The 16,050-nt window shown below is 37.2% G+C and overlaps 1 protein-coding gene across 9 annotated transcripts in view; it reads left to right on the forward strand.

Annotated features, from left to right (window-relative positions):
• Positions 1–16,050, forward strand: part of SENP8 (SUMO peptidase family member, NEDD8 specific) — a 69,219-nt gene that overhangs the window by 14,131 nt on the left and 39,038 nt on the right. For 6 of the 9 annotated variants that reach the window (XR_012330199.1, XR_012330200.1, XR_004525231.2 and 3 more), the window contains exon 2: positions 2,856–3,630. The exons of 2 other annotated variants lie outside the window; for them this stretch is intronic. Coding sequence is in view for 1 of the 7 variants with exons in the window: in XM_019949240.3 (XP_019804799.1) it covers positions 2,892–3,530 (639 nt within the window). In the remaining 6 variants the exon portion in view is untranslated. Of the gene's footprint in view, positions 1–2,855; positions 3,997–16,050 lie in introns of those variants that run through there. One more of the 9 variants, XM_019949240.3, reaches the window with a different exon arrangement.

Raw genomic sequence — 16,050 nt, forward strand, 5'->3', positions numbered from 1 at the left:
GGTTCGTGCCCTGGTCCGGGAAGATCCCACATGCCACGGAGCAGCTGGGCCCGTGAGCCATGGCCGCTGAGCCTGCGCGTCGGAGCCTGTGCTCCACAACGGGAGAGGCCACAACAATGAGAGGCCCACGTACCGCAAAAAAAGGATTGTTGAGGTTAAGCTATTGCAATCATGCTGTATGGAATAGAATTAAGTCCTGATTGACCCAATGTCTGTATGTTGGATGTTTTCAAAATCAAACAAACAAAACACAAAAACTGTTTTCTGAAGAAAATCTTGGCCCTGCCTGTAGACACTCCCTCCAAGGTGAGATGCCTGTCTGTTCAGGCACTCTTCTTGTGGGCTTCTACCCCTAGTTGGGTTTGCTGTTCAGGTGTGGGTCTGATTTCAGCGGGCTGCATAGAGAGCAGGTCTCCAGGTATTTGCGAGGCAGTACAGTCTGGCCCTTACCACTCCTCATAGTCATTGAAGGCATGAGGGGGAGAGTCAGGGAGCCTTGCTCGATGCACATGCAGTCATTCCCTTTTCATACTCATATATTCTTAAATCCAGTCACAGCAGCAGCCAGCTGAGCACCTAGCCTCCCACAGCTGCTTTTACTAGATTGCTGTTTGCTCATTTGCCATCAGGCTGGATATTAAGGATCATTGTAAGAAACAGTCCTCTGAAACGGTTTCATCTTTTATAAGGGTATTATGGGACATTCATTATAATACACCATGTCTTTTATGAAAATTTCTTGAGAGAAATCTGTCTGACCTTAATGCAAAGAATGCTTTTACCTCTCCAGAGCAATTGCTTTGTTTTTACCTTATGGACATTGTGAATGTTTAACTTAACACTCTCTGGTTAGCTGCCAAAAGGCAAGAGCCAAATTTGTGGCCCACCCATAACAAGTGTACTCTATGCCTCGTTAACTTCGTTCCTGGCTCCAGTTTATGTCTGTGCTCAAGTTATTCTTCTTAAGAAAATCTTAATTCATGCCATCTTATTTTATACAGATTGATATACACACTCATCAACAGCCTTGTATTCTGAAATAGTTCATATTATGATACACTGTATGCACAAAAAAACCGTCTTTGGTGCTTCCTAGCTAACTCATTACTTGAGGTTTTTTCTTCGGGGTATATTTATTTTTCTGTATGGGTTTTTGCAGGGTTTTGATTACATGAAAATGGTAAAATTTTATTGTTTTAATAGTGTAACCAAGTGGTAAAATAACTGGTCTAATGGCCAGAGTTGATTAAATTGATGTCACTATTCTAGCCCAGTCTTTCATAGCAGTGTTATTTTCTTACAATATGCTTTGCTTTGTACTCACAATCTGCATGTGACAGTTTATTGCTTTATGATTTTTAGAAATATTGTTATGCTGCCAAGTGAGTGCATAGCAGTGACCTCTGTTAGGTTCAAATATTATATTACCACACTTATCACATTTCTTGTCTCTGTTAGCACCTTACCTCAGGTGATCATGAGCATATTAATTTACTATATGACTTGTCTTGCTCCCACTCTAAGTTAGTCATGCCTTTGTTTGAACAAGGTAATAAGAATGGATATTTGTTTCCAAGCCTCATTTCCTTTGATTAGTTTGGAGCTCTATCCAGATTGTCCAATCATCTTACTAATATCATCCAATTAATAACATAAATACTATTTGTACAACATTTTATACTTTTTTAATACCTTCGAGTAAAATTATTTGGCCTTTTCTACAACTTTCTGGGGCCTTTTTACAGATGACCAAAAACAAGGACAAAACCAAAATCAATTAAATGACTTAATCAGAATGATACTAGCAAATCAGTGGTAGAACTAGGGCTAGACCCAGGTCTCATGATTTCTGTGCCACACTACCTTTCAGTGCCCAAAGAATTTCTGTAGTCTCTGTCTTACCCCTTGAGGTTAAAGATGGGAAAGACTGTCATTCATGTTCATAACTGGGCAGAATCAGGAATGAATTTCATTTGTATTACTCATGATTTTCTGTTCTTGAAATTACAGTTCTTTTAATACTCTAATCACTGTCACTTTCCATTATGGAATGAGGAAGCAATATTTTATCTTATCTCTTGAAAATTAATTTTGAAATGGAAGCTATTTCCCTTAGTAATTAGTAACATTTAAATTGGACTCTGAAAATTCATCTTTTTTAAAATTAATTAATTTATTCTTGGCTGAGTTGGGTCTTCGTTGCTGCACGCAGGCTTTCTTAGTTGTGGCAAGCAGGGGCCAGTCTTCATTGCGGTGTGCGGGCCTCTCATTGTGGAGCACGGGCTCTAGGCACGCAGGCTTCAGCAGTTGTGGCTCACAGGCTTTAGAGCGCAGGCTCAGCAGTAGTGGCACACGGGCCCAGTTGCTCCGTGGCGTGTGGGACCTTCCTGGACTGGGGCTCGAACCCATGTCCCCTGCATTGGCAGGTGGATTCTTAACCACTGCACCACCAGGGAAGCCCTGAAAATTCATCTTTAATATAAAAACAATTTACCATTCTTATCATGCATATTCATTAAAGGGCCAAATATATGGTTAATGCTATAGAGTTTGGTAAAACATTAGTTATAATTTTAACCAATCTCTGCATTTAAAGAGGAGATTTTAAATCCATGGTTACTATTTCAGATGCAGAATTTCCAAAGTTTTCATTCTAACTAATTGTTAACATAAAGCACATAAGCTAGAGGGTTTTTTTTGAGTGTTTACTCTTAGCCAGACATTGTTGCTAAACACTTTACAGTTATATTTAATCCTTACCCAAAACCTTGTAAGAGTAGTTGATATTTATGATCCCCATTTTACAGCCAAGTGTCATATTCAACAGTAAATATTGTCTTCTGCCTCTCCTTCAGCTTCTGGAATTTCTGAGCAGCCCTGGTCAGTACAAGATGGACCCAGTAGTCTTGAGTTACATGGACAGTCTACTGCGGCAATCAGATGTCTCACTATTGGATCCTCCAAGCTGGCTCAATGACCATATTATTGGGTTTGCCTTTGAGTACTTTGCCAACAGTCAGTTTCATGACTGTTCTGACCATGTCTGCTTCATCAGCCCTGAAGTCACCCAGTTCATCAAGTGCACTGGCAACCCAGCAGAGATCGCCATGTTCCTTGAACCCTTGGACCTCCCTCACAAGAGAGTTGTATTTTTAGCCATCAATGATAATTCCAACCAGGCAGCTGGGGGAACCCATTGGAGTTTGTTGGTTTATCTCCAAGATAAAAATAGCTTTTTTCATTATGATTCTCATAGTAGGAGCAACTCAGTCCATGCAAAGCAGGTAGCAGAGAAACTAGAGGCTTTCTTAGGCAGAAAAGGAGACAAATTGGCCTTTGTGGAAGAGAAAGCCCCTGCTCAACAAAACAGCTATGACTGTGGGATGTACGTGATATGTAACACTGAGGCCTTGTGTCAGAACTACTTCAGGCAACAGCCAGAATCACTATTGCAGCTACTCACTCCTACGTACATCACAAAGAAGAGAGGAGAATGGAAAGATCTCATTGCCACACTTGCTAAAAATTAGCTGTTGAAATATATTTGTGACTTTTGAAGTCTCGCCTCTCCCCATGTATTTGGATGGCTACAACCTCAGTGCCTGAAGGAAGATGCCTGGTAGAGGAAAGGTTAGAATTCTTACTTTTTCCTGAGAGAATGTTATCCTCTGTATTATCCTAATGGAAAGTTTCACTTTAACCCTAACTTGAGAGCAATATGTTCTGTGAAAATGTCTTGAAAATATGCACCAAAACCTTAAAACCAAGCTATCTTAACACTTATTAATTCCCTTTTGGTCTCCCTTATCCACATTGGCTTATTCCAAATGAAAAGCAGTGATCGGTAAAACAAATTAAGACTATGTGAAGTCTAGAATGCAAGAAGAAAATTATAGCAGAACCAAAAACTTATTGCACAGCCCACATATTTTTTTTTTCTCAAAAGTGATTTGACATAACATGACCTATAACTAAATAAACAATTTAAAAGCCGTATGCCAACTCACTGTGCTATTCTGTTGATTTTTAGTTAGTGCCTAGTGACATGTAAAAGGATTGTTTTATTTTTTTTGAATTTTATTTTTTTATACAGCAGGTTCTTATTAATCATCAATTTTATACACATCAGTGTATACATTTCAATCCCAATCACCCAATTCATCACCAGCCCCCCCCCCGCCGCTTTCCCCCCGTGATGTCCATACATTTGTTCTCTACATCTGTGTCTCAGTTTCCGACCTGCAAACTGGTTCATCTGTACCATTTTTCTAGGTTCCACATATATGCGTTAATATACAATATTTGTTTTTCTCTTTCTGACTTATTTCACTCTGTATGACAGTCTCTAGGTCCATCTACATCTCAACAAATGACCCAATTTCGTTCCTTTTTATGGCTGAGTAATATTCCATTGTATATATGTAACACATCTTCTTTATCCATTCGTCTGTCGATGGGCATTTAGGTTGCTTCCATTACCTGGCTATTGTAAATAGTGTTGCAATGAACATTGGGGTGCATGTGTCTTTTTGAATTATGGTTTTCTCTGGGTATATGCCCAGTAGTGGGATTGCTGGATTATATGGTAATTCTATTTTTAGCTTTTTCAGGAACCTCCATACTGTTTTCTATAGTGGCTGTATCAATTTACATTTCCACCAACAGTGCAAGAGGGTTCCCTTTCCTCCACACCCTGTCCAGCATTTGTTGTTTGTAGATTTTCTGATGATGCCCATTATAACTGGTGTGAAGTGATACCACATTGTAGTTTTGATTTGCATTTCTCTAATAATTAGTGATGTTGAGCAGCTTTTCATGTGCTTCTTGGCCATCTGTATGTCTTCTTTGGAGAAATGTCTAGGCCTTCTGGCCATTTTTGGATTGGGTTGTTTGTTTTTTTAATATTGAGCTGCATGAGCTGTTTATATAGTTTGGAGATTAATCCTTTGTCCATTGATTGATTTGCAAATATTTTCTCCCATTCTGAGGGTTGTCTTTTCGTCTTATTTATGGTTTCCTTTCCTGTGCAAAAGCTTTGAAGTTTCATTAGGTCCCATTTGTTTATTTTTGTTTTTATTTCCATTACTCTAGGAGGTGGATCAAAAAAGATCTTGCTGTGATTTATGTCAAAGAGGGTTCTTCCTATGTTTTCTTCTAAGAGTTTTATAGTGTCTGGTCTTACATTTAGATCTCTAATCCATTTTGAGTTTATTTTTGTGTATGGTGTTAGGGAGTGCTCTAATTTCATCTTATACATGTAGCTGTCCAGCTTTCCCAGCACCACTGATTGAAGAGACTATCTTTTCTCCATCGTGTATCCTTGCCTCCTTTGTTATACATTAGTTGACCATAGGTGTGTGCGTTTATCTCTGAGCTTTCTATCTTGTTTATTGATCTATATTTCTGTTTTTGTGCCAGTACCATATTGTCTTGATTACTGTAACTTTGTAGTATAGTCTGAAGTCAGGCAGTCTGATTCCTCCAGCTCCGCTTTTTTCCCTCAAGCCTGCTTTGGCTATTCGGGGTCTTCTGTGTCTCCATACAAATTTTAAGACTTTTTGTTCTAGTTCTGTAAAAAATGCCATTGGTAATTTGATAGGGATTTCATTGAATCTGTAGATTGCTTTGGGTATTATAGTCATTTTCACAGTGTTGATCCTTCCAATCCAAGAACATGGTATATCTCTCTATCTGTTGGTATCATCTTTAATTTCTTTCATCAGTGTCTTATAGTTTTCTGCATATAGGTCTTTTGTCTCCCTAGGTAGGTTTATTCCTAGGTATTTTATTCTTTTTGTTACAGTGGTAAATGGGAGTGTTTCCTTAATTTCTCTTTCAGATTTTTCATCATTAGTGTATTGGAATGCAGGAGGTTTCTATGCATTAATTTTGTATCCTGCAACTTTACCAAATTCATTGATTAGCTGTAGTAGTTTTCTGGTGGCATCTTTACGATTCTGTTTGTGTAGTATCATATCACCTGCAAACAGTGACAGTTTTACTTCTTCTTTTCCAATTTGTATACTTTTATTTCTTTTTCTTCTCTAATTGCCATGGCTATGACTTCCAAAACTGTGTTGAATAATAGTGGTGAGAGTGGACATCCTTGTCTTGTTCCTGATCTTAGAGGAAATGCTTTCAGTTTTTCACCATTGAGAATGATGTTTGCTGTTGGTTTGTCATATATGGCCTTTATTATGTTGAGGTAGGCTCCTCTATGCCCACTTTCTGGAGAGTTTTTATCATAAATGGGTGTTGAATTTTGTCAAAAGCTTTTTCTGCATCTACTGAGATGATCATATGGTTTTTATTCTTTAATTTGTTAATATGGTGTATCACATTGATTGATTTGTATATATTGAATAATCCTTGCATCCCTGGGATGAATCCCACTTGATCATGGTGTATGATCCTTTTAATGTGTTGTTGGATTCTGTTTGCTAGTATTTTGTTGAGGATTTTTGCATCTATATTCATCAGTGATATTGGTCTGTAATTTTCTTTTTTTGTAGTATCTTTGTCTGGTTTTGGTATCAGGGTGATGGTGGCCTCATAGAGTGAGTGTGGGGAGTGTTCCTTCCTCTGCAACTTTTTGGAAGACTTTGAGAAGGATGGGTGTTAGCTCTTCTCTAAATGTTAGATAGAATTCACATGTGAAGCCATCTGGTCCTGGACTTTTCTTTGTTGGAAGATTTTTAATCACAGTTTCAATTTCATTACTTGTGATTGGTCTGTTCATATTTTCTATTTCTTCCTAGTTCAGTCTTGGCAGGTTATACCTTTCTAATAAGTTGTCCATTTCTTCCAGGTTGTCCATTTTATTGGCATAGAGTGGCTTGTAGTAGTCTCTTAGGATGCTTTGTATTTCTGTGGTGTCTGTTGTAACTTCTCCTTTTTCATTTCTAATTTTATTGATTTGAGTCCTCTCCCTCTTTTCCTTGATGAGTCTGGCTAATGGTTTATCAATTTTGTTTATCTTCTCAAAGAACCAGCTTTTAGTTTTATTGATCTTTGCTATTGTTTTCTTTGTTTCTATTTCATTTCTTTCTTCTCTGATCTTTATGATTTCTTTCCTTCTGCTAACTTTGGGTTTTGTTTGTTCTTCTTTCCTTTAGGTGTAAGGTTAGATTCTTTATTTGAGATTTTTCTTGTTTCTTCAGGTACGCTTGTATAGCTATAAATTTCCCTCTTCGAACTGCTTTTGCCGATTCACATAGGTTTTGGATCATCGTGTTTTCATTGTCATTTGTCTCTATGTATTTTTTGATTTCCTCTTTGATTTCTTCAGTGATGTCTCAGTTATTTAGTAACGTATTGTTCAGCTTCCATGAGTTTGTGTTTTTTACCTTTTTTTTTCCTGTAATTCATTTCTAATCTCATAGCATTGTGGTCAGAAAAGATGCTTGATATGATTTCAGTTTTCTTAAATTTACTGAGGATTGATTTGTGATTTGTGACCCAAGATGTGATCTATCCTGGAGAATGTTCCATGCGCACTTGAGAAGAAAGTGTAATCTGCTGTTTTCGGATGGAATGTCCTATAAATATCAATTAAATCTATCTGGTCTATTGTGTCATTTAAAGCTTCTGTTTCCTTATTTATTTTCACTTTGGATGATCTGTCCATTGGTGTAAGTGAGGTGTTAAAGTCCCCCACTATTATTGTGTTACTGTCGATTTCCTCTTTTAGAGCTGTTAGCAGTTGCCTTATGTATTGAGCTGCTCCTATGTTGGGTGCATATATATTTATAATTGTTATATCTTCTTCTTGGATTGATCCCTTGATCATTATGAAGTGTCTTTCCTTGTCTCTTGTAACATTCTTTATTTTAAAGTCTTATTTGATATGGGTATTGCTACTCCAGCTTTCTTTTGATTTCCATTTGCATGTAATATCTTTTTCTATCCCCTCACTTTCAGTCTGTATGTGTCCCTAGGTCTGAAGTGGGTCTCTTGTAGAGAGCATATATATGGGTCTTGTTTTTGTATCCATTCAGCAAGCCTGTGTCATTTGGTTGGAGCATTTAATCCATTCGCGTTTAAGGTAATTATCGATATTTATGTTCCTGTGACCATTTTCTTAATTGTTTTGGGTTTGTTTTTGTAGGTCCTTTTCTTCTCTTGTGTTTCCCACTTAGAGAAGTTCCTTTAGCATTTGTTGTAGAGCTGGTTTGGTGGTGCTGAATTCTCTTAGCTTTTGCTTGTCTGTAAAGCTTTTGATTTCTCCATCGAATCTGAATGAGATCTTTGCTGGGTAGAGTAATCTTGGTTGTAAGTTCTCCCCTTTCATCACTAAGTATATCATGCCACTCCCTTCTGGCTTGTAGAGTTTCTGCTGAGAAATCAGCTCTTAACCTTATGGGAGTTACCTTGTATGTTACGTGTCATTTTTCCCTTGCTGCTTTCAGTAATTTTTCTTTGTCTTTAATTTTTGCCAATTTGATTACTGTGTGTCTCGGCGTGTTTCTCCTTGGGTTTATCCTGAATGGGACTCTCTGTGCTTCCTAGCCATGGGTGGCTATTTCCTTTCCCATGTTAGGGAATTTTTCGACTATAATCTCTTTAAATATTTTCTCATGTCCTTTCTCTCTCTCTTCTCCTTCTGGGACCCCTATAATGCAAATGTTGTTGTGTTTAATGTTGTCCCAGAGGTCTCTTAGGCTGTCTTCATTTCTTTTCATTCTTTTTTGTTTATTCTGTTCCACGGCAGTGAATTCCATCATTCTGTCTTCCAGGTCACTTATCCGTTCTTCTGCCTCAGTTATTCTGCTATTGATTCCTTCTAGTGTAGTTTTCATTTCAGTTATTGTTCATCTCTCTCTGTTTGTTCTTTAGTTCTTCTAGGTCTTTGTTAAACATTTCTTTCATCTTCTCAATCTTTGCCTCCATTCTTTTTCCGAGGTCCTGGATCATCTTCACTATCATTATTCTGAATTCTTTTTCTGGAAGGTTGCCTATCTCCACTTCATTTAGTTGTTTTTCTGGGGTTTTATCTTGTTCCTTCATCTGGTAAATAGCCCTCTGCCTTTTCATCTTGTCTATCTTTCTTTGAATGTCAGTTGACATATTTGAAGAGATCAACTGGCTAGAAGCAGATCAAGACCTAACCTAATTCAACATCTAAATATTAAGAGAATCGGTTACTCAGTTCTGTGAGATCTCTTCCATTCACCATGCAAAGACTTTCCCAGCTATAACTTTTGCCAATACTTGATAAAATGGTGTTAGTCCATTTTCCCCCATCTGATTCCCGGAGTGCTTTAAGAAAGGGGGAATATTAAACAACTTCATCAAAATAAATGTCTTGGTGGACATCTTAGTTTGCTCAGTGAGTGGGCTGCCTTGCTACTCTGGACTCATAACAAGCTTTCCTTCACCTCGTCTATTAGCCATGCACACACTCTTTCCTTATATCCAAAGTTCTGTGGTTTTAAAACTTATAGCTGATAACTTCCCAAGATTACCTGGTTTTTCAGATAAATATTTCTGCTTTCTGATAGTCATTTTTCCTCTCCTCTCTATCCTTAATCTGACAATTGCTTTCAGTTAGTCATGGTGATTTGAGGACTATTGTATCTGAAACGTACAGACAAAGTTGGTTTATTTTTGAGATGTAAAGGAGAAAAAGTGACCTTTCTCAGCCCTTTCACTTAATTCAAAATGCAGACAATGTAACTTTTAAAATGTGGAGCTAAGAGTAAAAAAGAAAAGCTATCCCTCCTAAATCATGGATATGTTTTTTCAGAGTTATTTCAGATAATTAATAATTTAAATGATATGTTAGATGCACATATTCTATTTCTAATGAGAATTAGATTGCAATGTGTATGGGACTTGAAAGCCAAAGATTAGCTTCAGCCATGAAACTTATTTCAGCTACCTCCCCAGCCTAACCCTGCCCCCAGCCCGCATGGCCCAAAATAACCTCACCACTCAGTGACCACAGAGGCAGTAACCCAGTTCCTTTTAGTCGGGAAGGGAAAACCCAGTAAGTGTAAATAAGTACAGGTCACATAGCAGGCCTCAGTGAACACAAGTTGAAACTAAAAGTCAAAGAGAAAGCTACCAAAAAAGTTTCCATTTCAAGTCAGTATATTTGGGATAAAAAAGTGTACCTAATGGAAGCTGGGAGCAGGAAAAAAAGATTAGGAACTGGCAATCAGCCATTGAGGTGAAATAGGGAGGAAGGGACAGCAAAAGGACACAGGTTGCTGAGGCCAGGAGTGTAGATATGATAAGAAAGCAATATTGTTTAAATAACTGTTGACTTAGGCATCTAGTCTAGACTGCGAAAGGGTCAGATTCTCTCTGGGAAAAGTTGTTGTCTTTCTGATAATGAATAGTACAAAGTATGTCTGTTTAAGTGTCAGATTGTCTCCCTCTTAAGATAGTACATATGGGAGCAATCTTTCCTGACTCCCTAAGATTCGTGCCAGAAATAAATTATTTTTTGAACTATACTAGTACAGCCTAAAAAAAAGAAAAAGACTAAATCTAAGGTCTCCTTTTCCAGATACATAGCATGATTGGATTGTACCACAGGTTAGTCTACTTCTGTAAAACTTTTGAGTATGCCATTTGTAAGTGTTAGCATTGTAAATGACAGGAGAACTTGAGTCTACTTGTAATACTTCACTAGATACTATAAAAGCCTGTAAGTTATACACCTGCTTGACCATATACCATTGATATTACATGATACACAATAGGGAAAAGATCTTTTGCTGGTATTGTGCTCCCTTCTTTTAGAGTCAAAAGGATCTAGTGTGCAGAATTCAATTTAAAAATATTCAGTGGGTAAGCAGTTTATTCAAAAGTGGATTGAGCAGTTATTACACTGAACCCCTGCTTTCAAATATCCTGTTGTATTGATCCATAAGTAACTCACACTTGTCCAACCTGTGTCTCATATGGAATTGAAAGGTCACCATATATAAACCCAGCTTCAGATGGTAGTCAAAAATATCATTGAGTTTTCTATTTAACACTGTCCAGATCAAAATATTTCTGCCCTTTGGCTAGATAGCTGTTGAAGTTCCTAAGCACTAGTCCTAATTGGATCAGAATAATTTAAAAACAAGTGGATTATATTTCTGATATGTCTTATTATTTTTATCGATAGTTTTTACTATATCCATATTGACTATATGTTTTAATAATAGGTATTCCATTGAAATGGCAAACTCATATGGTTATTTACTGATACTGAAATTTTTTTCTTCCATCACTTAGAAAAAGGGAAAATAGTTACAGAAATTTACATGCTATGGTGTGGGAAAGAGCATGAATGTTGCAAATCCAAGCACTATCAGTTATACACTTATAGTCTTGGGCAAGTTTCAGATTCAGTAGCCTCATCTGCAAAACGAAGTGTTGTAGTCTGTTTAAGCAGGTACAATGAGGATTCAGTATGGTGTGAAAAGCATATAGTACACACAAAAATAAACCTGTTTCTCTGTCCTACTACCAGTCCATTTTAAGACTAGCAGCAAGTTTGAAAACTTAGTTTTATAGTGCACCCATTCAGCTGTGTGAAAAATGGCCTGATAAATACTGTTATGTCAAAAGAGAAAACTTACTCAAGGGTGGTAAATGACAACTAACCTTTGTATCACTCTATAACGTGCAAAGTACTTTATATACGTTATTATATATAATTATAATCTCATTTAATTGTCAAGTTTTTTCCAGGTATTATTTTTGTATTGAATTATGGTTGATTTACAGTGTTTCAGGTGTATAGCAAAGTGATTCAGTTATACATGTATATATTCTTTTTCAGATTTTTTTCCATTTTCTATTATAGGTTATTACAAGATATTAAGTATAGTTCCCTGTGCTATACAGTGGGTCCTTGTTCTTTACCAATCTTATATATAGTAGTGTGTATCTGTTAATCCCAGATTCCTAATTTATCCCTCACCCCCACTTTCCCCTTTGGTGACCATAAGTTTGTTTTCTGTCTTGTGAGTCTTTTTCTGTTTTGTAAATTAGTTCATTGTGTCATGTTTTGAAATTCTGCATATAAGTGATATGTGATATTTGTCTTTGACTTCACTTAATATGATAATCTCTAGGCTCATCTATGTTGCTTATATATATATATATATATATATGAATATACCATATCTTCTTTATCCATTCATCTGTCGATGGACATTTAGGTTGCTCCAATGTCTAGGCTGTTGTAAATAATGCTGCTGTGAAAATTGGGGTGCATGTATCTTTTCAAATTAGAGTCTCCTCCCTATGTATGCAGGATTGGGATTGCTGTATCATATGGTAACTCTATTTTTAGTTTTATAAGGAACTCCACACTGTTCTCCATAGTGGCTGCACCAGTTTCCATTCCCACCAACAACGTAGGAGGGTTCCCTTTTCTCCACACCCTTTGTTGACTTTTTAATGATGGCCATTCTGACCGGTGACCAGTGAGGTGTAACCTCATTGTAGTTTTGATTTGCATTTCTCTAATAATTAGCGATGATAAGCATCTTTTCATGTGTCTGTTAGTCATCTGTATGTCTTCTTTGGGGAAATGTCTCTTTAGGTCTTTTGCCCATTTTTTGATTGGATTGTTTGTTTTGTTGTTGTTTTGACATTGAGCTGTATGACTGTATGAGCTGTTTGTATATTTTGGAAATTAATCTCTTGTCAGTTGCATTATTTGCAAATATTTTCTCCCATTCTGTAGGTTGTCTTTTTGTTTTGTTTATGGTTTCCTTTGCTGTGCAAAAGCTTGTAAGTTTAATTAGGTCCCATTTGTTTATTTTTGCTTTTGTTTCCACTCTAGGAGACAGTTCCAGAAAAATACTGTTGTGATTTAGGCCTGTGTTTCCCTTTAGGAGGTTTATAGTATCCAGTCTTATGTTTAGGTCTTTAATCCATTTTGAGTTTATTTTTTTATGGTGTTAGAGAATGTTCTAATTTAATTCTTTTATATATAGCTGTCCAGTTTTCCCAGCACCACTTATTGAAGAGACTGTCTTTTCTACATTGTATATTCTTGCCTCCTTTTTTGTACCTTAACTGATCATAAGTTCATGGGTTTCTTTCTGGGCTTTCTGTCCTGTTCCATTGATCTATGTGTTTGTTTTTGTGCCAGTGCCATACTGTTTCGATTACTGTAGCTTTGTTGTATAGTCTACAGTCAAGAAGCCTGATTCCTCCAGCTCCATTCTTAAGATTGTTTTAGCTATTCAGGGTCTTCTGTGTTTCTGTACAAGTTTAAAATTTTTTTGTTCTAGTTCTTTGAAAAATGCCATTGGTAATTTGGTAGGGATTGCATTGAATCTGTAGATTGCCTTAGATAATATGGTCATTTTAATATTGATTCTTCCAATCCAAGAACATTGTATATCTTTCCACCTGTTTGTGTCATCTTCAATTCTTTCATCAGCGTCTTATAGTTTTCAGAGTACAGTGGTTTTTTTTGCCTCCTTAGGTAGGTTTATTCCTAGGTATTTTATTCTTTTTGATGTGATGGTAAACGGGGTTGTTGCCTTAATTTCTCTTTCTGATATTTCATTGTTAGTGAATAGGAACTGTTTATTAATTTTGTATCCTGCAACTTTACTGAATTCATTGATGAACTCTAATAGTTTTGTGGTAGCACCTTTAGGATTTTCTATGTATAGTATCATGTGATCTGCAAACAGTGACAGTTTTACTTCTTTTCCAGTTTAGATTCCTTTTATTTCTTTTTCTTCTCTGATTCTTGTGGCTAGGACTGCTAAAACCATGTTGAATAAAAGTGGCAAGAGTGAGCATCCTTGTCTAATTCCTGACCTTAGCGGGAATGCTTTCAGCTTTTCACCATTGAGCATGATGTTAGCTGTGGGTTTGTCATATGTGACCTTTATTATGTTCAGGTAGGTTCCCTCTGTGCCTACTTTCTGGAGAGTTTTTTTCATAACTGAATGTTGAATTTTATCAGAAGCTTTTTCTGCATCTGTTGAGATGATCATATGGTTTTTATTCTTCAGTTTGTTAATGTGGTGTATCACATTGATTGAATTGCAGATATTGAAAAATCCTTGCATCCCTGGGATGAATCCCACTTGATCATGGTGTATGATCCTTTTAATGTATTGTTGGAGTTGGTTTGCTAGTATTTTGTTGAGAATTTTTGCATCTATGTTCATCAGTGATATTGGCCTGTAATTGTCTTTTGTGTGTGATATCTTTGTCTGGTTTTGGTCTCAAGGTGATGATGGTGGCCTCATAGAATGAGTTCAGAAGTGTTTCTTCCTCTGCAATTTTTGGAATAGTTTCAGAAGGATAGGTGTTAACTCTTCTCTAAATGTTTAGTAGAATTCACCCGTGAAGCCATCTGGTCCTGGACATTTGTTTGTTGGGATTTTTAAATTACTGATTCACTTTCAGTACTGCTAATTGGTCTGTTCATATTTTCTATTTCCTCCTAGTTTGGTCTTGTGGATTGTACCTTTCTAAGAATTTGGCTATTTCTTCTAGGTTGTACATTTTATTGGTATATAATTGTTCATAGTAGTCTCTTATCATTCTTTGTACTTCTGTGATGTCGGTTGTAACTTCTTTTTCATTTCTGATTTTATTGATTTGTGCCCTCTCCCTTTTTTTCTTGATGAGTCTGGCTAAATGTTCATCAATTTTGTTTATCTTTTCAAAGAACCAGCTTTTCGACTCATTGATTTTTTTTCTTTGCCTCTATTTCATTTATTTCTGCTCTGATATTTGTGATTTATTGCCTTCTACTGACTTTGGGTTTTGTTTGTTCTTCTTTCTCTAGTTGCTTTAGGTATAAGATTAGGTTCTTTATTTGAGATTTTTCTCATTTCCTGAGATAAGCATGTATCGCTATAAACTTCCCTCTTAGAACTGCTTTTGCTGAGTCCCATAGGTTTTGGATCATGGTATTTTTGTTTTCATTTGTCTCTAGGTTTTTGGGGGGTTTTTTTTTGCGGTATGCGGGCCTCTCACTGTTGTGGCCTCTCCCGTTGCGGAGCACAGGCTCCGGATGTGCAGGCTCAGTGGCCTTGGCTCATGGGCCCAGCCACTCCGCAGCATGTGGGATCTTCCCAGACCGGGGCACGAACCCGTGTCCCCTGCATTGGCAGGTGGACTCTCAACCACTGCGCCACGAGGGAAGCCCTGTCTTTAGGTATTTTTTGATTTCTTCTTTGATTTCTTCAGTGATCCATTGATTGTTTAGTAGCATATTGTTTAGCCTCCGACATGTTTGTGTCTTTTGCAGTTTTTTTTTTTCTTGTAGCTGATTTCTAGTCTCATAGTGTTGTGGTTGGGGGGAAAAAAAGATGCTTCATACGATTTCGATTTTGTGAAATTTACCAAGGTTTGTTTTGTGGCCTAGCATGTGATCTATCCTGGAGAACGTTCCATGTGTACATGAAAAGAATGTGTATTTTGCTGCTTTCGGATATAATGATCTATAAATATCATCTGGCCTAATGTGTTATTTAAGGTCTGTGTTTCTTTATTGATTTTCTGTCTGGATGATCTGTCCATTGATATAAGTGGGGTGTTAAAAAGCCCCCTACTGGGCTTCCCTGGTGCTGCAGTGGTTGAGAGTCCACCTGCCAATGCAGGGGACACGGGTTTGTGCCCCAGTCTGGGAAGATCCTACATGCCGCAGAGTAGCTGGGCCCGTGAGCCATGGCCCCTGAGCCTGCGCGTCCGGAGCCTGTGCTCCGCAATGGGAGAGGCCACAACAGTGAGAGGCCTGCGTACAGCAATAAAAAAAAAAAAAAAGCCCCCTACTATTCTGTTACTGTTGATTTCTCCTTTTGTTTCTGTTAATATTTGCCTTATATATTGAGATGTTCCTGCGTTGGGTGCATGTGTGTGTGTATGTATGTATATATATATATATATATATATATATATATATTTACAATTGTTATATTTTCTTCTTCGATTGATCCCTTGATCATTATGTAGTATCCTTCTTTGTCTCTTGTAACAGTCTTTATTTTAAAGTCTATTTTGGGACTTCCCTGGTGGTGTAGTGGTTGAGAGTCTGCCTGCCGATGCAGGGGACACAGGTTTGTG

The sequence above is a fragment of the Tursiops truncatus genome, chromosome 2 (assembly GCF_011762595.2).
Source record: "Tursiops truncatus isolate mTurTru1 chromosome 2, mTurTru1.mat.Y, whole genome shotgun sequence".
Taxonomy (NCBI): Eukaryota; Metazoa; Chordata; class Mammalia; order Artiodactyla; family Delphinidae; genus Tursiops; species Tursiops truncatus.